At 39.7% G+C, this 27,746-nt stretch overlaps 1 protein-coding gene across 1 annotated transcript in view; it reads right to left on the bottom strand.

The window, feature by feature from the left end:
- Positions 1 to 2,399: 2,399 nt before the first annotated feature.
- LOC125454845 (NADPH oxidase 3-like) overlaps positions 2,400 to 27,746 on the bottom strand; it is a 68,566-nt gene continuing 43,219 nt past the window's right edge. The window contains exons 12-14 of the mRNA XM_059648849.1: positions 26,986 to 27,132; positions 18,468 to 18,592; positions 2,400 to 2,526 (exon numbers count right to left, since the gene is read on the bottom strand). Of these exons, the coding sequence (XP_059504832.1) occupies positions 2,400 to 2,526; positions 18,468 to 18,592; positions 26,986 to 27,132 (399 nt within the window). The remainder of the gene's footprint in view (positions 2,527 to 18,467; positions 18,593 to 26,985; positions 27,133 to 27,746) is intronic.

Genomic DNA, 27,746 nt, shown 5'->3' with positions numbered 1-27,746 from the left:
AAACTGCTGTTCCCTGATTGGCAACGTTTTAGGCATCAAGTTTCCATTCAGTTCTGTATTTGCTGACTTCAGCTCACTTAACTCAGCATTGGTCTGCTTTAATGCACACTTTGCTTACCATGTTTCTGCTAAAAGACAACAAATTTGCATCAGCACATCCTCTTTGGGTGCACGCCTTCCCAAGGACTTGACTCATAACATCACAGGCTTCCCAATACTGTGTACACTTCTTCAATTTCTTCAAAATATTCCTTAACCAAGGTCTCCCATTCTTACTGATTGTCTGTCATGACTTCAAAACAAAGTTTCAATGCTAAATTCAATAATTCAAAAAATTAAATGCTCCGATTAAATCTGTAAAAGGTGTTGATTGATTGCCATCATCCTCATTCACTCACTTGAATCTGGTTGTCATGTGAGGCAGCTGCACTCTTATATAAGAGTCAATTTGGATTTTTGAGAATACAAGACTGGTAAATTCAACTTTGGATCAATTAAAGTCACTTCCTGTCAAAGGCCTACGGAGGAATGCCAATTGTTGCAGGTAAATTACCACAAGATACCTTTAGTTTGACTACCTACTAAGTAATCTCACAGACAATAAAATACTGAAACAATTATTTAAACTTTGTTGCATGTAATGACCAAATAAAAACCCTCAAGTAAGCAAGTTAAATCTCAACACAAATTGCCTATTAATAATTAATAGTGGAACTTGGCTATGATTCCAAACAATTGTGTCTGTGTCTAGATATCCTGGGTTCGATCCTTGTGCAGTGTTGTTCTTTGAAAGCTTGTTGCTGAAGATTCCAGAGTTGAATTCTTACAACAATTTTCTCTGTCAAGCTTGTGGTGTGAAATTGATGTTCCTTTAGATTCTTTCTTCCACAATATTGCAAGTTTGCAACTTGCCATCTTGTCAGAAGTAACTTCCCTGCTCCTTGTTAATATTTGGCATTAACTGTCTATTTAAAGCACTAACTCCTAACACTATCACTAGCTCCTTAAGTTATTCTGTAGGGAAATCATTTGTCCTTGGTGGCATAAGGCAGCCAGTTATCAGGGGGTTACTAGAATAATTTGTTTATGTAGCTTTGACTCCTTTTCCCAGACTCAGTTCCTGCAAAAGCTTGTCCTTGTCCCTTAACAATTTATTCCAGACAGAAAAATTGCTGTTTCTTTCAATTGTGAACAGTTATTAAATTTTTGAAATTTACAGTACCACAGAGGACTTCAGGAAACAGATCAAACAATTAGAATTCTCACATTTATTTGTCCAGGTGTCTCATACTAGCTAATGATTTCCCCTTGGCTACAGCAAGGGGCTGTGTACAAATGGAGATTTGGCCAGCAACGAGTAGCTTATTGGTCTGTGAAATGGTGACTAGTTCTCAATAACATGGGACCTCTGCCTGCCAACATTTATATGATTGGTTCCCAGATAGAATTACGCTCTTTATGGGTGTGAATGTTAGCAAAAAGCCATCAGATCTCCAAAAGGGAAGGAACTATTCCCTCAGACCTGAAGAAAACCAATTTATTTTTCCCACATCAGTTGTTGTATGTTGTGGCATTTTAGCTATTGAATCAAGACTTTATAAGTGTGACCCAGCTGACTTGTGCCTCTGTAAGCAAGTGAAAGTACCTAGTAAAGAAAAATCAAGGAGCAGTGTGCTGACAAACCGAAAGGATCATCTCAGGGAATTCTGTGAACAGGGATCGTTGAACTGCCTTTATCTCTCCCCATAACATTGTTTTGTTATCTTCTATCTGTATAGGGGAAAGTTATAAGGGAGTTAGAGTTTTAACTAAAGTTACATCGAATGGTTCAAAGTTGCTAATCTGTAGTTAGAATCCACTTATTTGTAATAAATAGCAACTCTTTTTAAGGACAGAAAGTTGGACCATACTTTCTGTTAACCTGGAACTAAAAGACAGGTGATTCTGCACACTTTTATAAAATATTTTTAACTTTTGTGATGACTCCTGGAATAATGGGGCTCATGTTTCAATCCACTACCTTGGTGAGGCAGAACACAATGACTTTTGTCATTATTGGAATAAGAAGATAGTATAAACTTTAGAAATCTCTGTCTTCATCAAAATGTTTCTTTTTAAATGAAAAAAGCATTAAATTTCAGTAAAAGAAAATATTAATGTATTTGGATATGAAATTAATCATTGTGCACTCACAAGTATACTTGATTCATTGTAATGTCTTTTATAAACTGATTTAAATAAATGTAAAGCAGCATGCATAATATATTCCTGACTATTACATATTGTTAATTTTGTTATTAGTGGTTCCAAACAATATAACTGCAGGAATAAAGTGAATAAACCCTTTGCATTACAATTTACCCCCTTGCAAATAATCACTTCTGGAAGTTGCATAGATCTTAGAGATCCTCTTTGTTGTAGTGGAACTGAACACCTTGGGGATTAGCAGATGAATAAAAATTGCACATTGTGTGAAGAACATGCGAGAGGTCATTGGGTCCACAGAAGAACACGCCAATGTTGGCCCTGTAAAAAAAGTTTGAGACAACTCGGGTCAGGACATCTTCTTCTGCTTTCCATACTGTTAGCATTGTAATTTGTATGTTCATACTATTGACGGTGAGACATTGACAGATTGGCATTAAATTGCACAAAGCAGTCAAGCATATAACTGCACCTAGCTGCATTCAGCATGCAGTCACTTGTTTGATACAAAGTTGGATCAATTAATTCACAATCATGTTTCTACGGTTACGAAAATGAACATTTTCTGGTCTTTTCTGCATTAAACAGGAAACATAATGTGAATGAACTATGTGATTGAATGCCCAACATTCAATTTGTATTTTGGATGACCTATGTAAACACTTATGATAAATATCAGTTGTAACTTACTGCAAGTAAAGTTTATGATCTTAGCACAAACAAAGGTAACCAAAAGGGGAAAAGTATAAAAGTATAATTTGCAATAAGTTGATTTTTTTTCTATGCAAAAGAATGGCTTGATGCAATAATCATTTTTTTTGTCAAGTGCACAGCAGAGAAAATAGGTCACTTAACCCAACTAATCTGGTGTTTATGTTCCACATGAACCTTAATCTAACATTGTGGGCATTCCTTAGCAATGTTCCCTCTGAACTGTGTGGCCATTCCCAGAATTTATGCATACTAATCTGAGAGTTTATGGTGCGACACACATTCACTTCCAGTTTCTGCAGCTACTACCATGCATGGACCTCGGAGGCCCTAGTACAGAGAAATTAGAGGGAATGTAGCTTCCTGCTCTCTCATGTACTAACTCTTAAATACATCAACACACCTCAACTCCTTCATGTGGTAGCATAAATCAAAAAAGTGCAGATGCTAGAAATCTAAATCAAGCACTGAAAATGCTAGAAATACCCAAAACGCAGCATCCACAAGGAGAGAAACAGAGTTAACCTTTCAGGGCAATGACAATTCATCAGAATCCATTATTCTTACCACCTGTCTTTGTAATGAGGTTTCTTCTGAAAATTGAATTTATTGGTGATTGTCTAATATTTATCACTTCTTGTTTTAATTTATAGTATTCTAGTATTAATTCCAGTATTAATTTATCCTAAGGCAAAGATAAAATAATTCAGCAGCGCAGTTTGTGTTTTGGAGTACAATATGGAAGTTGGTGGACAATGAAAATTGCATTAGAAGTCTCCATATCCTAACTCGCCAATTCAGAATCATTGAGTAATGTGAGAGTTGGAGAAATTGGCATATGAAGGAGCAAATTCTAACAGGATATCAGTCTCTGCCAGGTTATTCCATGTATTGGTCACATCTTATAGAGAGGAACAGGTTCCAAATAGGTTGGCATAAATAAAAGTGCATAATTAGGTGCACCTAATTAATGTAGAGAATGAGAAACCATGGAACGTGATCATATCCTAGCTTAACCATGTACTTTGAAAAAAGTCTGTGAGAAGGCAACTGAATGCAGATTATGGCGAGAGATAGTCTAAAGAAAGGAGGAAAAGGAGGAGGAAGAGGAGACATGATATGGTAACTGCAGGAGCTAAAAATAGTAGGATGTCAGGGATTACCATCCCTGGGTTATTAATTGTGCCTTATACAAATTTATATAGAGATAAACGGGACATGAGCATTTGTTCAGGAGTGATGTGGCTGAGTATAATTCAAGTCCAGGGACACTGGAACAGGAATAACATTTCATAGAAACAAGCCTTATCTCAACTGAGCTCTGACCAAAGAAAATTGGACAGTCACAATTATCTGATATGAGTAAATGTCGGGGAGGATAGGAGATGGTGAGAAGTGTCAGTGCTCAGGTAGAAAAGAAATATAGGTGATAGTTTGAAAAATAACAAAAGGAAAGGGAATTGAGTAGAAGTCAGGGATCGTGTTTTGCTCACTACATTTAAAGGGAAAGCTGAAAGACATAAAGCTGTTAAATCAGAAAGAAACATAGTAAGTGTTCAGTAAAATACTGTAACAGGTTAGATATTTGGTCTAGCAGTCAGTTTTTCTACAAATTCACAAAGGAAAAGGGACAAATTAAACGAATTGTTGTTCCAAATTCAATTGCAACATCAAATTCAAGTCTAGCCTGACATTAGTAAGGGGGAGAATGCTGGAGTCCATTACCGAAGATTTAATAGCAGTGCATTTGGGGAAACAATGACAGGGTCAGATACAGTCAGCATGGATTTACAAAGGGAGATAATGCTTGATAAAGCTACTGGAACCTTTCAAGGATATGACTAGTAGAGTTGACAGATGAGGTATTATGTGAATAAATGTGAGGTTGTACACTTTGGTACCAAAAACAGGAAGGGAGATTATAATCTGAAATGCAATAGATTGGGAAAGGGAGTACAACAAGACCTGGGTGTTCTTGTACACAAGCCACTGGGAGTAAGCTTGCATACAACAAGTGGTGAAGGAGACAAGTAGTATGTTGGACTTCATAGTGAGAGATTTCAAGTACAGGAACAGGAATATCTTGCTATAAATGTACAGGACCTTGGTGAGACCGTACCTCAAATATCTGAGGAAGGATATTCTGGCTATAGAGAAAGTCCAATGAAGATTTACCAGACTGGTTCCTAGGGTGGCAGGACTGATGCAGGAATATAAACTGGATTGTTTAAAATAACATTCATTGAAGTTTAGAAGACTGAGGAGAGATCTCATAGAAGTATATAAAATTCGAACAGGACTTGAAAGAGTAAATATAAGGAAGTATATTCTGAAGACTGTGGAGTCCAGAACCAGGAGTCACAGTTTAAGGATGTCGGGTAGGCCACTTAGTACCGAGTTAAGAAATTTCTTCACTCAGAGAGTGGTAAGTCTATGGAATTCTCTGCCATAAAAAGCAGTTCAGGCAAAACACATTGAATGGTTTCAAGAAGAATTAGATAAGTTTAGCCTTTGGGCTAAAGGGATCATATGAAGAAAGCAAGAACAGGAACAACGGGCCATAAACATATTGAACAGTGAAGCAGGCTGAAAGGGCCAAATGGTTTACTGTTGCTCCAGTTTTCTATTTTTGGATGTTTGGAAGTATAGCCATTATTTGGATATGGTTGCAAAACAGTCAGGGATGGAAACCAAATGTGTGGTTTGTTGGTTCCACAGGAAGGTCAGAGAAAATTGTTGGTGGGGGCGATGGGGTGGGATGGAGTTGGCTTAATGATAGAATAAAATCACTTCAATGATAAGATAGGACATAATGAGAGGTAAAAAGATAGTGAAAACTTCATGGGTAGAATAAAGAAATAGAAAAGAATTTAAGGTTAAATTAGATTAGATTCCCTACAGTGTGGAAACAGGCCCTTCGGCCCAACAAGTCCACACCGCCCCTTGAAGCATCCCACCCAGACCCATCCCCCTATAACCCACACACCCCGGAACACTATGGGCAATTTAGTATGTCCGATCTACCTAGCCTGCACATCTTTGGACTGTGGGAGGAAACCGGAGCACCCGGAGGAAACCCATGCAGACATGGGAAGAATGTGCAAACTCCACACAGACAGAGGCTGGAATCGAACCCGGGTCCCTGGCACTGTGAGGCTGCATAGACTATGGTTAAATTTTATTCGGGCTCCCTCATAGTAACCTCAAAGTGGTACCTCTATGAATTTTCAAATTCGACAGTGTGCAGTAAAGACATAAACTATTCAACTCAGAACTAGTATATCAATAAAAGACAAGATTTCTACTTAACAAAAACAACAAGAACATTTTAAATTATTTTGGAAAAGAAGAGGGCAATTAGAAGCTGTTTGAAAATTGATAATGATAATGTCAATGGGAATAAGGAATGAGTAGGCATGCTGAACAATTACATGAGGGACCTTGTTAAAGACTTTGCTGAAGTCCATGTGGACAACATCAAGCACTTTTCCCTCCATCATCTTCACCGCCACCTCAAAAAACTCGATCAAGTTGATGAGGCACGACATCTCCTGCACAAAAACCATGCTGCCTGTCACTAATAAGTCCACTTGCTTCTAAATGCATATAGATCTTGTATCTAGAATCTTTCCAATAATTTCCCTACCACTAATGTGAGGCTTGTAGACATGTAATTTCCTGGATTATCCCTGCTACCCTTAAGCAATGGGACAATAGTGGCTACTTTCCAGTCCTCTGGGCCCTCACCTTTTGCCAAGGAGGATACAAAGATGTTTGCCAATGCTCTAGTAATTTATTGTCTTTCCTCCCTCAATATTCTGGGATAGATTCCATCAGGACCTGGGGACTTATCTACCTTAATACTTTTTAAGACGCACAACTCCTCTTCCTTTTTAGTAGCAACTTGGCTTAGAAATTTGACACTCCCTTCATTGAGTTTATCCTCCACCAATTCCTTCTCTTTCGTGAATACTGACACAAAGCACTCATTTAGGACATTACTTACCTCTTCAGGCTCCACACATAGATTCCCTCCTTTGTCCTTGAGTGGGTCAAATCTGTCCCTGGCTACCCCCTTTGCTGTTTATATATGTATAAAAAGACTTGGGATTCTCCTTAATCCTGTTTGCTAATAACTTTTAATGACCCCTTTTAGCCCTGTAAATCCATGTTTACGTTCTTTCCTACTTCAAGGGCTTTGTCAGTTCCCATCCTCCTAGACCTAACATAGGCTTCCTCAAGTACAGGTGGAAATAATACAGTGAGCAGTAGAACCCTTCGTGCATTAATATGCAGATCCACAGATCACAGCAGGTCACAACACAGGAAGCTAAGGTAGTGAAAAAAGGTTTTGGCATGCTTGCGTTCATTAGAAGGGACATGGATTATAAGGATAGGCAAGTTATGCTGCAGCTTTATAGTACTTTAGTTATGCAACACTTGGAATATTGTGTACAGTTCTGGTCACCACACTACCTGAACAATATGGATGCTTTGGAGAGGCTACAGAAAAGGTTTACCAGGATATTGTTTGGTATAGTGGATTTTATGAAGAAAACCTTTTTTGAAGAAAGGTTAGATAGATTGGTGATAATGGGAACTGCAGATGCTGGAGAATCCAAGATAATAAAATGTGAGGCTGGATGAACACAGCAGGCCCAGCAGCATCTCAGGAGCACAAAAGCTGACGTTTCGGGCCTAGACCCTTCATCAGAGAGGGGGATGGGGTGAGGGTTCTGGAATAAATAGGGAGAGAGGGGGAGGCGAACCGAAGAGGGAGAGAAAAGAAGATAGGTGGAGAGAGTATAGGTGGGGAGGTAGGGAGGGGATAGGTCAGTCCAGGGAAGACGGACAGGTCAAGGAGGTGGGATGAGGTTAGTAGGTAGGAGATGGAGGTGTGGCTTGGGGTGGGAGGAAGGGATGGGTGAGAGGAAGAACAGGTTAGGGAGGCAGAGACAGGTTGGACTGGTTTTGGGATACACTGGGTGGAGGGGAAGAGCTGGGCTGGTTGTGTGGTGCATTGGGGGTAGGGGACGAACTGGGCTGGTTTTGGGATGCAGTGGGGGAAGGGGAGATTTTGAAGCTGGTGAAGTCCACATTGATACCATTGGGCTGCAAGGTTCCCAAGCGGAATATGAGTTTCTTTTCACTAGAAAGCAGGATGTTGAAGGGCAACCTGATTTAAGTTTATAAGATTATGAATGGCATGAATAGAGTGGAAAATATGAGGCCTTTTCCCAGACTGAAGGAGGCAATTGCTAGGGGATACAAGTTTAAGGTCCGGGGGTTGCGAGTAGGAATGGTGGTAGTTTAAGACAGATGTGCGAGGCAAGTTTTTCAAACAAAGACTGGTGAGTCCCTGGAACATGCTGCCAGAGGAGGTGAAGGAAGCAGACACAATAGCAGCATTCAAGGAACACCTGAATGAGTACATGAATGGGAAAGGATTAGAGGGACACGGATCTTGTAAATGAAAGGGCAAAATGTGTCGGTGCAGGCTTGGAGGGCTGAAGGGTCTGTTCTTGTGCTATATTGTTCTTTATTCTTTATACATTGTGTCAGTATTTACAGGATGAGAACAGGTCAGCATTCCAGATATCCCAGGAAAGCCGTTATTGAATCAAGATTAGGGTTTCAACAAAATAAGCATAAGCTAGTTAATATTATGGACAAGTTAATGGTACTAAAGAGTTGCAAATTCCCAAACCAGATAGGTTCAATTCCAGACTTTAAAACAAAGCAATTAAAGCACTGTAGATTCCTTAACTATAATATTGGAAATGTCACTTGATTTAGGAACCATTCCATTAGATTTCAAAATAATGCACGCCACCCCATAACTATAGAATTAGAGAAGTTTATCTAAGATCACTCATCACAGAATCATAGAGTCCCTGCAGTGTGGAAACAGGCCCTTCAGCCCAACAAGACCACACCGACCCTTGAAGCATCCCACCAAGACCCACCCCCTATAACCCATCTAATCTATACATCTCTGAATACTACAAGCAATTGAGCATGGCTAATCCACCTAGCCTGCACATCTTTAGATTACGGGGGGAAACTGGATCACCCGGAGGAAACCCTTGTCAGGAAATATCTTGAATCAATAATTCAGAGTATGGTACTGACTATCTTGAAAATTTTCTGCTGATCAGTTAGTCAGCATGGAATTGCAAAGGGTAGGTCATGCCTAACGAGTCAAAATAATTACTTCTAATGAGATGACCAAAGAAGTGGATAATTGCAGGAAGAATTGCATAGTGAAGAAATTGAAATTCAGATACATACATTGCAATACACTAACTAAATAAAAAACTGAACAGAGCAATATCTGTAAGATAGTAGGAACTGCCAATGCTGGAGAATCTGAGATAACATGGTGTAGAGCTGGATGAACACAGCAGACCAAGCAGCATCGGAGGAGCAGGAAAGCTGACTTTTCTGAAGAAGGGTCTTAACCCCAAAATGTCAGCTTTCCTGCTCCTCTGATGCTGCTTGGCCTGCTGTGTTCATCCAGCTCTACACCGTGTTACTTCCGAGCAATGTCTATGTATGTTTTTGACATACACTTCCAGAACCATTTGGTAAGTCCCTTAGAATTTGAAATTAATGGAACTGGAGGGAAATTATAGATCAGGTTAGGAAATTGGCTTAGTAGAATGAGACTGAGGAGTGTGCAGGTAGTTAGCATCGATATAAAGTGGATTGGGAGAAGTATGCAGTGAGTGAGCATTGCTGTGACTGAGCAAGAGATATGATGGAGCCTTTGCTTCTGAAACTGCGTGAGAGATTAGGCACAGCAACTTCATAAAGAGTTTGAGAGACCAGGGCAACAACTCTGTAAAAAGCAAGTGAGACAGCAGAGTTAGCAGCTTCTCAAACATGAGAGATAAAAACTAACAGCAGAGAGTCCCTTCAACTTGTTTGACTTGAAAGAGCTGAAGTGTCACATCACAGAAAAACAGGTGAATTGGTGAATAGTTCTTCCCTGTGTTTTGATTTATTACAGCTCAAGATTACAGAAACTAAACTCATGGTCTTAAATGTAATTAACTTCAAGTGATTATCCAATTACTTTTTAAAGGTTGCAAGGTGACCTGCCTCAAATACCCTCCCAGGCAGTGTATTGCAGACCACCACTACCTTCTAGGTGAAAAAAATCTTTCCTTAAATCCTTTCTAAACCTGAGCCCCTCACATGAAAAATCTGTCCCCTTGTTCTTGACCCTTCAACAAAGGGGAACAGCTGCTTTGCATCTGTCCTGTCTATAGCTCCCTTGATTTTTGGTCTCTATCAAGTCCTCCCCTCATCTTCTCTGCTCCAAAGGAAACAACCTGAACTCACCCAGTCTCCTTCCATAGCTAAAACATTTCAGCTCAAGCAATGTCCAGTTGAATCTCCTCTGCACCTCCTCCAGTGCAATCACATCTTTCCTATAGTGCGGTGCCCAGAACTGCACATGCAACCCCAAATGTGGCCCTAACCAAAGTTTTGTTCAGCTCCAACATAACCTCCCTGCTCTTGAAATCTACATCTTGATTGATAAAGGCAAGCATTCCATATGCCTTTTTAACAATCCTTAAAACCCTGTCCTGTTATCTTCAGGGATCTGTTCTTCTGAGCTTCCTAGTCTCCAGGCACTAATGTTTGCTTCCCTGAACTTTGGTACAGAGCTAATTACCTGGAAACGGAGTTATGAACACTGAAACACATCAGCAAGTGAGGGAGAGTTGCTTGACCATTTCTGGATGCAGTCACACTCCTTAGAGTAATTATATCAAATTTGGTCTGTGGTCAGGGACAAACGTGTCTATGACTGAAGCAGGTATATAAAATCCAGAATTTAGCTTTTGAGAAGCCTCAGCTACTGCTGTTACCCAACTGTTCCTAGTATGGACAAGAACACAAATTAGAGAGCGGATGAACACAGTGACCATAGCACCGTGGTCCAGAGTGCAGTTCGGGGGGGAAATTGTGTAAGGGAATACCATAGTTCGGAGAACTATGTATACTGTTCTCTGCAGCAAAAACAGAGAATCCCAAAGATTGTAGTGCCTACGTGGTGCCAAATTTCAGGACTTCTCCTGGGCAGGAAAGGAACTTGGAGTGGGAGAGGAAGCATCCAGTTGTCTTGGCTCACATGGATACCAACAAAGATGGGCCTAGGCAAGGGTTTCTGCTGAAGGTTTATGGGCAGTTTAGGGCTAAATTAAAAAGCAGAACCACAAACATTGTAATCTCTAGACTACTACCTGAGCCACATGAAAATTGGCATCAGGAAATAAGAACAGTCTGGTAAATGCATTGCTCAAAGACTGGTGTGGAAGAAATGAGTTCTGATTCATGGGACTGACAGTAGTATGGGGAACGAGAACCATTTCATTGGGTTGGGCTTGGTTTGACTCATGCTGGAACCAACTTCCTTGTGAATTATAGAACGGCGTTTATAGATATGGCTTTAACCTAATTAGTGGAAGATTCAGAGCAAATGTGGAGTCAAATGGTAATTAATGTGTGATAGGAAGGAGTAGAAAATACACACAGAAGAGTGCCACAGAAATAAGAACCAGAATAACACAGTAGAGAAAGTAATCCAACAGGCTAATAGACTGTCAGCCTAATTTGGAGAACTAGAATACCAAGAGGTAGAAGCCATTCTTTAGCTATGCAATACCATACTCATGCCACAACTGAGAAATTCCGGGCAGGACACCTTGAAGAAGAATGTATTGGCATTGGAAGAAATTCAGTGTAGATTGACCAGAATGATCTGCAGACCTTACGGTTTAAATTTCAAAATAATATTGCACAATGTTGAGTTATATCTATCATGATTCAAAAGGTTGAAGGGTTATTTGATCTCATATTTTCAAGATGTTAGGAGGAACAGATAAAGTGCATCGGGATAAAGTATTTTCACCAGGAGGCGAGGATGAGGGGACAGACCCTAAAGATTAGAGCCAAATCTTTCAGTAAGGTAAGTAGAAAAGCTTTGTGTGTTGTAAAGGATGAAGTCTGGAATTACCTTCAACAAAAAGCAGTTGATCTAGATCAATTGTTAATTTTAAAACTGATATTGAAAGCATTTCTTTAACCAAAGATATGGGGCAAGATAGATATATTGAGTTAGGTTGCAGATAAACCATGTTTAAAAGGTCTGCCTTAGTGCTCTGTGACTCCATCTAAGTTGTAACCAAAGCAGACAGGCCCTTTAGCCCTCATCTGTCACACGTCCTCATATTCCTCACACACTGTCCATGTCCTATCCATACAAACCTATGTCCCTACCTATTCCCATGGCCCCACATATCTCAATCTGTGCCCTTCTATCTACCCCCACCATGACCCCTTGTACATTCATGGCAAGCTAAGCCCTGCTACTAACTCCAATGTTTCTTATAGCCCTTACGTTAACTTAATAACACCTTATGCCAAGCCATCATCCCATTGGCCTTTATATCCTCCATGTCTATTCACCCAGTATTTAAAATGGCTGACTTTTGGAACCTTCCTGTGATGAATTAAAATTAAGTTATAAAAGTATCAAACTTCACGAGATATATAAAATAGAAAACCCTCATGGATAAAAACCAATTCAATATATTCAAATTCCTTCAAATACATAATCCTTTTTAAAAAGTAAAACAAAACATGTTTATAGCTCTACATCAAAGACAGAAAGTCCTTTCATAAGCTCTTGATGGTAAAATTATAGTCCTTGCTAGTCCACCTCCCCACTGTGATAATTATGGATTATAAAAGCAGTCAAACAATACTACTACTTTAATGGTATCTTCAGTTTTATGTCAGCAAACAACTATTGAAAATTACAGGCACACCAGATTGTTTTTCAATGCAGGAGTGATGCGGGCTGGTTTACCTTTCCGAAATTTAAAGAACATGGGGATTAAATAACTTGACAGTTCCACTGGCAGTATCCGTCTTTTACATATGTTCACATCTCTACCTAAAAATCCTAAATCGCACACTGCAAGAAGAGCATCTTGCAAAAATTGGATCTGTTTGAACTCTGCACTTTCCCATTTGCACAAATCATATCTTACCGCTCTCCCTTATAGGCGAAAATAGGATCTACGTGCTCCTGAGATGCTGCTGGGCCTGCTGTGTTCATCCAGCCTCACATTTTATTATCTATCAGAAATAGAAGCAGGTCTTCCTGATCCAGATTCCCCTGTAACATTTTGGATAGGGCACAGAGTCTCCTTGACTCTGAATATCCAGGAGAGGGTGTCATTTTGTGATCTCTTCTCGACCATCCCCCAACACCCCCAATCCAATTACCAAATGGATGCCCTGGTAGTGGTGCCATGCCTGTAACTCATTCACCTCCACTCATGGTGACAGAAGAACTGGGAGGCCTGCCTGCCCTTGAGCCAATTAACTGGCCAATTTGTTTGCACAACATCAGTGGGTGGAGATAGCAAGAACTGCAAATGCTGGAGTCAGGGTCAATACAATGTGGCACTGGATGAACACAGCAGATCAGGCAGCATCAGAGGCACAGGAGATTCAACCTTTTGGCCCAGACATTTCATCAGGACTGGAAAGAGTATGTGCTGAATTCTGGCAAATGATATGCTAATTCCAGACCCACTCAGTGTACCCCTATTTCCTGATAGGTCTCGCATCCTCCCAAATCAAGTCTATGTTGGTAGGGTTTAATACATATGTGGATGAGCCTCTGAGATTAGCTATAATCTCTTGTGCGAGTAAGTTCTCTGCTAGGATATTCATTCCTATACAACACAGCTCAGTAGGTTCACAATCATGTATAGTATATTTAAATAATTGTTTAACAATAACCCAAAAGTCTTGTTTATTACAAAGTGCTAAATAATAAATGCTACATTTACAGCTCTCCATCGTACTTGTCAGAGCCTATTGCATTCATCCTCTAATCTGACCCCAGAGGTCCTCAGTCCCTTCACTGGCCACCATGCTCAATGACACTGCTGTGACTAGAGAAGGATATATATTCAATTGGTCATCAGATTTTAGAGACAAAATTTCCTCAGAATCATCTTATGTCAATTAATGGCCCAACAGACTTAAAATGGACTTAGAATTTCCAGCAGAAACAGCTTACTTCTGACTTTTAAGCACAGGAAAAACGTAATTGGCACCATAAAATCCAGGGCATTTATGCAGAACTGCATTCCAGAAATTTCTCTACACATGTTTCAACATTGTTATACCTTTTGTGTGAGGTATTGACAGGTTATCAGTAATTACAACAGGGTCTTGATCAGTTGGGGAAGTGGGCCGAGAAATGGCAAATAGAGTTTAATATAAATAAGTGTGAGGTGTTGTATTTTGAAAAGTCAAATCAATGGGTTTCATGGTGAATGGTAGGAACTTAAGGAGTGTAGTAGAGCAGAGGGACCTTGTAGTTCAGGTGCATGGTTCTCTGAAAGTGGAATCACAGGTAGATAGGGCACTGAAGACGGCTTTTGGCACACAGATCTTTATCGGTCAGGGCATTGAGTGTAGAAGTTGGGAAGTTATGTTCCATTGTACAGGCCATTGGTGAGGCCACACTTGGAGCATTATGTTCAGTTTCGGTCACTTTGCTATCGGAAGGAAGGATGTTATTAAATTTAGGAAAAGAACTTAGAGGATTTAAAGAACATTGCCAGGACTTGAGGGACAGAGTTAAAGGGAGAGGTTGAACAAGCTAATAAAGTGTGAAGCTGGATGAACACAGCAGGCCAAGCAGCATCTCAGGAGCACAAAAGCTGACGTTTCGGGCCTGGATCCTTCATCAGAGAGGGGGATGGGGCGAGGGTTCTGGAATAAATAGGGAGAGAGGGGGAGGCGGACTGAAGATGGAGAGAAAAGAAGATAGGTGGAGAGGAGAGTATAGGTGGGGAGGTAGGGAGGGGATAGGTCAGTCCAGGGAAGACGGACAGGTCAAGGAGGTGGGATGAGGTTAGTCGGTAGGAAATAGAGGTGCGGCTTGAGGTGGGAGGAAGGGATGGGTGAGAGGAAGAACAGGTTAGGGAGGCAGAGACAGGCTGGGCTGGTTTTGGGACACAGTGGGGGGAGGAGACAAACTGGGCTGGTTTTGGGATGCGGTGGGGGAAAGGGGAGATTTTGAAGCTGGTGAAGTCCACATTGATACCATTGGGCTGCAGGGTTCCCATGCGGAATATGAGTTGCTGTTCCTGCAACCTTCGGGTGGCATCATTGTGGCACTGCAGGAGGCCCCTGATGGACATTTCATCTAAAGAATGGGAGGGGGAGTTGAAATGGTTCGCGACTGGGAGGTGCAGTTGTTTATTGCGAACCGAGCGGAGGTGTTCAAGCTATGTGTGTTTTTTTAAAGAGTGCAGGAGGCTGAGGGGGGATATTATAGAAGTGCATAAGATCTGAGCAACATGGATAGGGTGAATGCACCCAGTCTTTTTCCCAGGGTTGGGGAATTGAGAACCAGACAGCCTCAGTTTAAGGGAACAGGGGAAAGAATACATGGGAACCCGAGGGGCAACTTTTTTTTTTACACAGAGGTAGTACGCACATGGAATGAGCTGCCAGTGGAAGTGGTTGAGGCGGGTACATTCACAACATTTAAAAGGTATTTGAACAAGTACATGGATAGGAAAGGTCTAGAAGGACCAATTGCAGGGAAATGGGGTTAGCATGGATGGACATTTTGGTTGGCATGGACCAGTTTGTGTCGAAGGGGCCTGTCTCAGTGCTGTAGGAGTCTGATTCTATGTGTTACACACATTTGGGTTTCAGGACCTTTGAACATTTTTTCCAGCAATGCACAGCTTGGATAAACCTACTTAGTCACAATTTGCACAAGACATTTGTATTACTCCATGGTCATTCAGCTTAGGCCTCAGGTAAAGGTCCATCTATCAATCCCAATATCATATCTTAATCATACAATTCAGAAAAGCACACCATAAGTCACTTGTCAATTCATGGAGTTAATCTTGCTAAATATGATGTGGTCTTGCATTATACAAGCATCAGAAACAGTGTTCAGAATGTGCTGCACATTTCTCAGGACCTGAAGACCTTCATCCCAACAACAAGCCCAGTGCACTGGCTTTTTTAAACTGAGCACTTTGTGCAATTCAGAAATCAGTTGTTGCTTGCATACTCTGTCCTTAAAATCTTATATGTCAGTAATAAATGTAATATCACAGTGAATTCTAAGTATTATGTGTAAACAATATTTGAATACAAAATATTCAAATTCAGCAATAAATTAGGACAATTATTGGTTTTTAATATTTTCATGGCTGCAAATTCTCAAAACTGTGGAATGTATTAAGTCAAAACTTTCCAAAATACAGGAAATTTTGTCCCTTTAGCTTTATATTTTTGTCTTCTTTAGCTTTGTTGTAATAAATCAAACTATGCTCAAGTGAAGTATGTAAAGAGAGAGAAAATAAACTTTGTAGGTAAACATGCAAGAGTTTCTTCATACACATAAAAATGAAGAAAGAAGCCAAAGTGAACAGTGGTCCCTTCAGGAATGAGGCTAGGGAAATTATAGTGGGAACACCAGAAAATTGCAGAGGCATGGAATAAATACTTTGAATCAGTCTCCACAGCAGAAGACACTAGTAATAGCATTCCAAAATTAATAAACATTCGAGTGGGAAAAGAAGGAGAGGAAATAATTACAATAACTACCACTAGAGAAAATGTTGGGAAAACTCGAGGGACTAAAGTCTGATAAATATTAAGGAAGTAGCTGCAGAAATATATGGATATATTGGTAGTAACCTTCCAGGAATGCTGAGATGCTGGTAAAGTCCCAGAGGATTGGAAAATTGCCAATGTAAGACCTTTACTTAAAAAGAGGTGGAGACAAAATTCAAGTAACTATGGGCCAGCTAGCTTATCACCTGTTTTCAGGAAAATGTTGGAGTCTCTTATAAAGTCTATAATAACAGATCATTTAGAATGCATAATATGGTCAAACAGAGTCGGCATGGCATTGTAAAGGCGAAATCATGCCTCACAATTTCCTAGAATTCTTTGAGGAGTTTACAAGTGAGATATGTAAAGGGAAAGCAGTGAATGTAATATATTTGGACTTTCAGAAGGCATTTGATCAAGTGCCACATGTTAGACTACTTAATAAGATGGAAGCCCATGACGTTGGAGGTAGTATATTAGCATGGATGGTGGACTAGCTGACTAATAGAAGACAGAGAGTTGGGATAAGTAGGGCATATTCAAGATGGCAACCTGTAACTAGTGGCGTGCTACATGGATCAGTGCTGAGGTCCTAATCATTTACAATATATATTAATGGATGAGAAAATTGAATGTACTTTAACCAAGTTTGCAGCTGACACAATTATAAGTGGGAATGCAAGCATCATCTAAGCTCCAGAATCTGCAGAGTGATATAGACAGATTAAATGAATAGGCAAAAACTTGAGAGATGTAGTACAAGGTGGGGAAATGTGAGGTGATGCACTTTGGCAGGAAGAATAGTGGAAGTGGGTTTTATTTAAATGGTTGAAGACCATGTAGAAAGGTACCGAACAGTGGAATGTAGGAGGCCCAAATTATGAAATACAAAAAACTAGCAGGCAAGTTCAATAGATAATAGGAAAGGTGGCTTTTAATTTCAAAGGAAATGGGGTGTATAAGTAAGAAGGTTTTGCTAAACTATGCAAGGCACTAGTCAGATCATAGCTAGAATACTGTGAATAGTTTTTGGGTCCTCAGCTATGGAAATTTATACTGGCGTTTGAGGCAATCTGGAGAAGTTTCACTTGGCTGATACCAATTATGAAGGGACTATCTAATGAGGAAAGGTTGAGTAGACTGGACCTTACTCATTGGAATATAGAAGAACAGGACCTGGCCTTATTGAACTGGACTAAATTTTTAGAGGACTTTACAAGGTAGATGCAGTCACCTCTCGTAGGAGGGTCCAGGACCAGAGGGTATAATCTCAGAATAAGGGGTCACACGTTTAAGACAGAAATGAGGAGGAATTCCTTCTCTCAAGGGGTTGTAAATCTGGAGAATTCTTTACCACAGAGGGTTGTTGAGGTTGGGCCATTAAGTATATTCAAGGCCAAGATTTTTAATCTGTAAGGGAATCACAGATTATGAGGAAAAGGCAGGAAAGTAGGGTTGAAGATTATTAGATCAGTCATGATCTCTTTGAATGGTGCAGCAGGGTCTACTATTTTTTCTATTTCTTATGGTCTACTCTGATCACGTTCAAAAATCAATTGCAGTCTTGGTTTCAAAGTGACAAATTGTAGCTCAGATACAGTACGCTACTACCTTACCCTTTGCATTATGAAAATACAGCCTCCACTGCTTCAAATAGTTTGAATAGGATTAGTATCTGAAAAGAGTTAACAATGATAAATGTTTAGTGTCGCTTTCTTGGTGACCATGCAAACTAGTTATAATTTATAACAGTAATTTTATGGTGCCCCATTATTTATTGTAAAGTAGATTATGGATTGTGGTCTGAATCTTTTATAAAAATAAGTTAATGGCTGATTAATCAACCATTAAAGCATCAAAAGCCTTACCCAGGGTGATCATCAGCTATGCGTTTGAACTCGTTGTTCCAATTTGGCCTCCCGTAAAAAGTCTTTTGTTTCAGCCCAGTGATAACATCTTTGTTTTCTTCATAATGCAAGGCGATATGAGCAGCCTGCAGAAAAATAACTGTCAGTCTGTCATCAATTGGCTACAAGTCTTCAGTATTACAAATTGCATATAAAACTTTTTCTTAACCCCTTATCCTCAGAAGTGGTTATGATGAACTGTTGGGGTACTGTGCTGGGAATCAAACCCCATTATTCCCAGAGTCGTCACATATGTCAACATCTGATTAAACTTTTGTTTAAAATTGTCTAACTTTATTGAACTACCCAATTCTGCTTAAAAATGCGCACAAGATTTTTCATTAACATTGAAACAACTATTTGTTGTAATCAAACTATTTTTAAACAATGGCCAGAAAGAAACATGAATTTCTAATTATGACATGGCAGGAGCCATGAGTCGGCACTAGGACCGCCTCGTCAACGCAGAAGCTGCTGAGAACCTACACTCGCCTTCGACCCCACCACCATCCGTCCATACTGAACCGACTCGCTTTTGCACAATCTGCAATGGGTATGCTGATCGTCAGTCTTTTATTCTCTGCTTGAAAATTCACTATTACAGTCTCACTGAAGGTATTTTTCTTTGCCCTTTTCCATTCAATAAGAGAATGTGCAAAGAATGTAGCTGTTTGGTAAATGGTAAGTGAGTCAGAGATAGCTGGAGAATCGACATTTCGAGCCTGGACCCTTCACGAGGACTGGCAATTTTCTCTCATTTCTCCACATAGGAGGGAGAAAGAGGGATTTACGTGTTTTCTGTTTGTAGGCTAGAAGGCACTCCTTTATTGCACACACGGGGCTGTAGCCATTTACCTAGTAATCAATCAAGTAGTTGATACAAAGCTGAGCCTATAACTGCCAATCGAAAAAAATCAAAGGACTGTATCGGGCAAAACTGTACACACACACACACGAGCGCGCGTGCATTCACCTAAGGTGTCCATCATCCCATTTCTAAGTAAGGCAACATTATAAATGAAACTCACAACGAATTCCAGTCACTCATTCTGAAAACTGGAACTATTTCCACATTAATACACTGGATTCTATCATTATTGCAGATGGGGATATTGTTGGAGTCTCTTCCATGGATTAGTTGGTTAGCTTCTATGATAGTCCATGATTGCATTTGTTTGGACTGTAGAGTTTTGATCTGATACATTGACTGTGGGATTGCTTAGTTCCATCTATTGCATATTTCTGCAGTTTAATATACATGAAGTCCTGTGTTACTGTTCCACCTCATTTTTAAATGTGCCTGACATGCTCTCCTGACATCTCATACTATGGTGCGAAGTGGCAGCAAAGAAAATTATAGAATCGCAGAACTGTCAAATTTAGATTCAGGCTGGTAACCTGGTAAATTTTGAATTTCCAATCCCAGCAACATTATCATGAGAAAGCTCCATCAAAAGCTAAATAATTCTTCTTGTGGAGAGAAAAATTGTCATGCTCATTTTAATTGACTCTATAACATTGTGAATTAGCCATGTGTGCAAAACATTGGCAGACAACGAGGAAAATTTACCCATTGATAGTCTAAACTAGTGATATAACAAAATAGACAGCAAACCACGTATAGGATGGAGAAATATATCTTCAAGAGGTGTGAAAACATTATGTAACAATTATATTAAGTTCAACTGGATAAATGGTACGGCACCACGTGAATCTTTGTCAAAGATAGAAAACCATATTAATTGGAGTGTGCTTCTAAGATGAAGTCAGAAAACAGGAAGCATATTCCAATGTACAAAATATCTCAACTAGATAATTAAAATTCTAAATGTCTCAAAGCACTGAGGAAGGGTCACTCAAACCGAAACATTAACTCTGATTTCTCTCCACAGATGCTGCCAAACCTGCTGAGCTTTTCCAGCGATTTCTGTTCTTATTTACTTAACAGTTAGGCTTCGAATGAAAAAAACACAGCTCCATCTAATCAGTGTCTATCCCATAACATTACATAATACTTCTGTCCCTTCCGATACTGGCATTGAAATTCATAGAAAATAAGAGCAGGAAGAGGCATTCAGCCCTTTGAGCTAGATCTACCATTCGATATGATCATTGTTGATCATCCAACTCAGTACTCCATTCCTGCTTTCTCCCTATTGCCTTTGAATGCTTTAGTCTTAAGGGCTATACCTAACACCCACTTGAAAACATTCAACGCTTTGGCCTTAGATATAACACAGTGTGGAGGTGGAGGTACACAGCAGGCCAAGCAGCATCAGAGGAGCAGGAAAGCTGACATTTGAGGTCGGGACCCTTCTTAGGAGCAGGTAAGTTGAGGTTTCGGGTCGGGAACCTTCTTCAGAAATTTCTGAAGGGTCCCGAGCAGCAACATCAACTTTCTTCCTCCTCTGATGTTGCCTGGCCTGCTGTGTTCTTCCAATTCCACACCATGTTATCTCTGACTCCAGCATCAGCAGTTTTTACTTTCTCTCCATGCTTTGGCTTCAACTGTTTCCTGCAACAGAGAATCCTCATCCTCATTGGGGCAGCACGGTGGCTCAGTGGTTAGCACTGCAGCCTTACAGCGTCAGGGACCTGGGTTCAGTTCCACCCTTGGAGGTTGTACATTATCCCCATGTCTGCTTGGGTTTCCTCCAGGTGCTCCGGTTTCCTCCCGCAGTCCAAAGATGTGCAGGCTAGGTGGATCAGCCATGCTAAATTGCCCGTAGTGTTCGGGGCGGGGGGGTGGTGTTCTGGGTGGGATACTTCAAGGGGCGGTGTGGACTTGTTGGGCCAAAGGGCCTGTTTCCACACTGTAGGGAATGTAATCATCACTGTCTTGGTGAAGAAATTTCTCTTGATCTCAGTCCTTAGACTTTCCAACTCCTCATTCTTCTAAACTCAAGCGGATATCGACCTAACTGATCTAATCTCGCTTCATGCTTCAGTTCTGCCAATCCAGGAATCATTTGGTAAAACTTTGTTACCCTGCCTCTATGGCCACAACATCCTTCCTCAGATAAAGAGAGCAAAACAGCACACAATACTCCTTGGTCTCACCAAGGCCTGCAGCAAGACATCCCTGATCCTGTACTTGAATCCTGTCACTATAAATGCCAACATATAATTTGCCCTTTTTCCCATCTGCTGCACTTGCATGCTTACTTTCAGTGACTGATGTACGAGGACACACATATCATTGCACCTCTCCCCATTTCCAATCTATTGCCACTCGGATAAAAATAAGTCTTCCTGTTTTTGTTACTTAAATGGATAACCTCATAATTATCCAAATTATACTTCATTTGTTATGTGTTTGCCCACTCATTCAACTGATTCAAATCACCAACTCAGCTTTGTGTTGTCTGTAAACCTGGAGATATTACATCTAGTTCCCTTAACTAAATCATTAATATATATATTGTGAATAGTTAGGGTCCAGGCAATGATCCCTTTGATATCCCACTAGTCACCAGCTGTCACTTGGAATAAAATACCTGTTTATTCTGACTTTCTGTTTACCAACCAGTTCTTTATCCATGTCAGTACACATGCCCCACTGCTAACCGCTTTAATTTTACATGCTAATTTTATGTGGAACCTGATTGAAAGTCTACCGCACTGCTGGTATAAAGGATATCCACTGGCTCCCTCTTATCAGCTCTACTAGTTACATCCTCAAAAAATTCCAGTAGATTTGTCAAGATGATTTCCTTTTGGTAATCCATGCTGACTCTGTCCATTACTGCCATTATTTTTCAAGTACTCTGCTATTACATCTTGTATAGTGGATTCTAGCATTTTCCCTACTGTTGATGTCAAGCTAACTGGTCTATAATTCTCTGTTTTCTCACTCTCTTTTTTTTAAATAGTGAGGGTCACATCAGCCACCTCTAATCCATTGGAACTGTTTCAGAATCCATATCATCTTGAATAATGACTGCCAATGCACCCATTGTTTCTACAGTCACTTTGTAAGTACTCTAGGATGCAGATTATCAGATTCTGAGGATGTATCAGCCTTTAATCACATTAATTTCCCCAGCACCATTTCTCTACTTGTTCTGATTTTCTTTAGTTCATCCCTCAAAATGGAAGGAGGAAGGATCTCAGAGGTGGGCCACACAAGTATGGGGCCCTTCAGTAACACACAGAGACAGAGAGCTCACAGACAATCTCTGTGCTGAACACACCTTTTATAGTGCATTTAAACTCCCCAGTTGTAGAAGATCAGCAATTTATTTGCATGGATTTAAAGCCAATTTTTCATTTGGGCTTGGAGATATTATCTGTTGAAAGCATTTTAAATCAATGTTTTAATGTTGATTTGAAAAGTATGGAACTCATCTGAATAGCCTAATGGTTATTTTGCTATCTTGTGGTAACAGCAGATGTGAAAGTTTGCATTGACACTTCACTGCGCATACCACAGGGATCATATTTACAAGCAACATGCATATGCCAGGAAGCATTCTTGCAAGTACATGCACTGTGCATGAGCTAACAAGTGTGCCAATACAATCCAAACTTTATACAGACTCACTGAAGAAATTCAGCAAATCTTGTTAGATAGCAACTTCCAAACACAACCACTTCCATTTAAAAGGACAAAGGCAACTTGCACATTGGAACACCACTACCCCTTTAAGGTTATTCTCCAAGCCACTCGCCATCTTGACTCGGAAATATATTGCCATTCCTAAAACTTCACTGAGTCAAAATCCTGGAACTCTGTTCCCAACAGCATGGTGGGAATACCTACACCAGGTGGACTGCAGCAGTTCAAGAAGGTATCTCTCACCACCACCTTATCAAGGGCAACTAGGGAATGAGCCATAAATACAGACCTAGCCAGAAACACCTGCATCCCATGAATGAATTAAATAAAAAGCTTCTCATACCATGTGGAGAAGGATTTCCTACACAACACCTTAGATAAATTGGCTCTGACTTGATTAAACAGTGAAGGTTTATTACAAATTATATTGTAGCTAGATACAGTATATCTAAAATACATGATTGTCTCTCCAACAAGGAATAAATATGCAGTGCTACCACTACATACTGTGAACACCAAGAACGATCATTCAGTTCTCTGCTGGAACACATGGAGACTTTACTACACACTCTTTGCACTTTCTATGAATAGCCCTTTATCTCTTGATGGGTGGCACTTATCTTCAGATATCAGTTAACCCTTTCAGACACTTACTTTATCATAAAACAAAGCCCAGTTATTTAGAGGTTAATCTTAATGTGCTTACATGTCATGTGCAAGATAACCATGTTTCTAATATTGCTAATTAGAACATGGAACACAGAACAAAGCACAAGAATGGGCCCTTCAGCCCACGATATTGTGCCAAACATGACACGAAAATAAACTAATCCTTTCTGCTTGCCTTGGTCCATATCCCTCCATGAGCTTGTCTGAATCAGCTGTGCATATGAATAGGATAGATTGAGATAAAGTAAAGATTAGTCTTCAATGTTCACTGAGCCAAAGAGAAAATATGCACCACTTATGATTAATTACGTTAGTACCTGAAGATTCTTCATGACTGAGGGATCAGAGAATATTACTTATTTCACAATTTGGAGGATACTCGGGAGCCATCAACCACAGACTAATTTTCATATTTTAACCATTGAATGTTTTTGATTCCACAACCACCAGGAGTTGATATTGACTCTTGATACAGACAGTTCAACTGTTTAGAAGATACAGTACCAAAATAGCACAGGCAGTTTTACTGTCTACGATTGAATCTAATAAAGTGACAATATTATTCCAAAGAATTATAAGAAACAATAGAAAGGTCACATGTGAGCATATCTCATAACACCATCAAAAAGAGAAGATTATTTAAATTTGAAACACAGCTATCTTCTCTGACATGATATGAAGAAACTAAAGACTTTGCTTGGAAGACTAACATTCAATAGTGACATCGATGCCAGAGAACATCCTCAGAAAAAGCACCATTGAGAAATCAAAGATCATTCAGGTTCTAGTCAGGTACCAAAACGTACTTTCATATTTTGTCCCAGCAAAGAGCATCAGGAAATCAAACATCTGCCAAAGTATCAGTGTAACAAGGGACGCTAGCTGAATATTGTGTCTTCAAACAGCAGACTTCCGACTCAACCCCATGTCATCATCCATTTTTACAGTCATTGACTTGGGGGAAGAGATGGGCTACCAATAAAGTACTTTATCTATTTGAAATAATCACATAAAAATTTTAATAAACAGAAGAAAAGCTCGATGAGTGCATTTTGGGGGGAATATTTTATAAAATAGTTAATACCCAAAAGGGTTAACCGAGATCACAAGACAAGCTTCACTCAACAGGATATAAGGAACTGTACTCCACGAGAGCAAAGGTGTGTCCTATGTGCTCTTGATATTTTCAGCAGAATTGCAGAGAGTTCCTTTGTGATTATCCTTAGCTAAAGTAGTAATGTGTAAGTTGAGCCTGATATTTCACAAGAGCCAAGCATAAATCTTGGAAATAAATTTATCTAGTTACTAAGTAATAGGTCCAATCTTCATTGTTTAATCAAGTCAGATATCAGTCATATGCCAAATGGTATCAATATTTCAATTAATACCAGCAAGAAGGATTGGGAATGGAGAACCCACCCAAGATGTCAAAGAAATTCTAGGAGAAACCAACATTTACATTATTCTGGCAGTGCTGGTATAGAACATCACAATATTATTCCTCTGAGCAATCAGGAGAGTTGAAGTAGAGCATGACTTAAACATGACTGGAATTAATTTTATAATAACACTGCCACTTTAAGTATTTCATAGTGCAGTTAAACTCACATTTTTCAATGAATGCTAAATTTTAAACTAGCAAAAATTAGTAATGCACAATATTCTAGGCAATGATTATTCTAACTATTAGTGTCTACACTGCATTTAGTATTGGTCTACTTCTGCACAATCTTCAGTTGAATGTTTTCTTGGCAGGGTGAAGCTGTATAAAGTTGGATCCAGCATCTGCAGTTCCCATTATCTCTTAAGTTTGGATAGTATTGGCATACTTGTTAACACATACACAGTGCTTGTACCTACCAGAACACTCCCTGGCTTAGGCACATTGCTTGAAAAATGTGATTCCGGCCACATGCACAGTGTAGTATCAGTAAAAACTTTCATATCTGCTGTAACCACAAGAAATTACTGCTTTAAAGATATTCAAAGTTGCAACTTTTACTACTTTGTCCAGAAGTGATTATAGCACAGCTATAATTCAGGAGGAAGCTAGGAAATTGTCTGAGAATTGAAATTACAAGTGGGTGGAATAGCTTTCGGTGAATCTTCACAGACAAGTTCAGGATGGTTTGAGTATTTCAAAATAAGGATAAATTTACATAGTCTGACATTTGCAATGAGGTAGCAAGTGCTGATCCAACAGCTGTAGATGCACATCCTGTATTATTAAAGGATATTATTGAGGAGCTTGGTTACTTATCCTGTTTTACTTTAAGCGTATGGGGGACAGATGGCTGACACCCCAACCCCCAGCCACCAAAATAGGTCAGTAGAGAGCTAACAAGTACACAACAAACTTTCCCCACAGCCATAAAGTGCTGTAGGTGGGCAAAATAACTGCAGGGCTGGATATTGTAAGCCACTGTGGATGTGGCGATTTTGACACACACCCATCATCTGTATGGTAGGATGAACCTGGGAGTAAGTGAGAAAATAGTAGGCTTGGAACCCATCCTATTTCATATGCCCAGCTGTACATGACATACCTGGAGGGGCATGTAATATCCAGCCCACAGTAAATTGCAGTACCAATGTGTACCGTGATGTGGATAAATCCATTTAAATTTACAGAGTACTCAAGAGGGTAGGGCAGAAATTTTACAAGCAATCTAGGATGGACCCATTTTAAAGAAATGTCAATCATCAAATTCAAGCACCAAGGACTCTTCATGAGGACCCCCTCCATCAGCTCTCCTTCCATTAACTGTTTCTCCATCAGCCCTCCCTCCCATCAATTGTCCCTCCATCAGCCCCCCGTCTGTCAAATTGCCCTCCACCATCCTCCATCCATCAACTGTCCTTCCACCAGCCCTCCCTTTATTAGCTGTCCTTGTCGCAGCGATCAATTCAGATATCTTCTATAAGCTCACTCAACAAATCTTCAATCTCCAATAAAGTGTACAGCACTTTAAATGTCAAAACAAAGATTTTCATCGCATTTTGTTACTTATTTGTGTGATTAATTAATACATTAAATCTATAAAAATGATTTTTTCATTTATAAATTGCAGGTCCAGAATATAGATATAATTTTGCTGCATGCTTTCCATGTGGAAGTGATTATTGTTTAGTGTGTTTTTGTTTAGCTTGACATTTTCAGGAATACATTAAGAGCGCATAAGCAAGTTTTAATCTTTAACATGCAACACAAGTGAAAGAATGCCCAGTGTACAACAATTAATTCTCACTCACCTGGTATTCATCCCAGCCAGTGAGGAAAATGTGATAACTCAAAAAATGACTCCTTCCTTTCTCCATCAACTGTACTTCCAGGGATTGCAAGAGATCAGCAAACCATTCAAAAGAATGGGTATCCCGGCATATCCAATAGAAGTAAACCTTTATATATAAACAAAAATGTCATAAATTTCATCACATGCAAAAAAATGTACAAGATGAAAAGAAATTAAAATGGCAATGGAACTAAAATGCAGTAAGCAATGGCATCATCATTTTTTGAGCAATTAATGGAAAGCAATAAGCCAACAGGAATTCTTTAATACACACAAGGAAAAAAAACTACTATTGCGACTTTTCAAACTTAATTTGTCTTCCATATTTTGTTATATTTTCTCTAGGTCCACATCCAAAATATGTACACCTTCCTAATTAAAGCTAGTGTGAATGCAGTAAGTTTTCCTCTATTGATTGATGTACCTTATCCATTTTGTTCCTCATGTAGCCGCACCTGGTCCAACACTGCAACATATTTTAAAATTGGTGAAGGTCACATAAAAACACATATTGCAAGATTTCTCTGTGCACTATGTTTCTAAAGAAATTAATTAACTTAATTTTCTTTTAGAATCTCATCATGGGATAAGCTCTCTGGGAAAGCCAACATTTATTATCCATGCCTAAATGCCTGTGAGAAAGTATTAGGGAACCTCTTCACTCAGTGCGGTATGGGTGCATTCACAGTGCTATTGATGAGAGAGTTCTCAGATTTTGAC

The sequence above is a fragment of the Stegostoma tigrinum genome, chromosome 9 (genome assembly GCF_030684315.1).
Source record: "Stegostoma tigrinum isolate sSteTig4 chromosome 9, sSteTig4.hap1, whole genome shotgun sequence".
NCBI lineage: Eukaryota > Metazoa > Chordata > Chondrichthyes > Orectolobiformes > Stegostomatidae > Stegostoma > Stegostoma tigrinum.
This window is presented reverse-complemented; position numbering and strand designations above follow the sequence as displayed.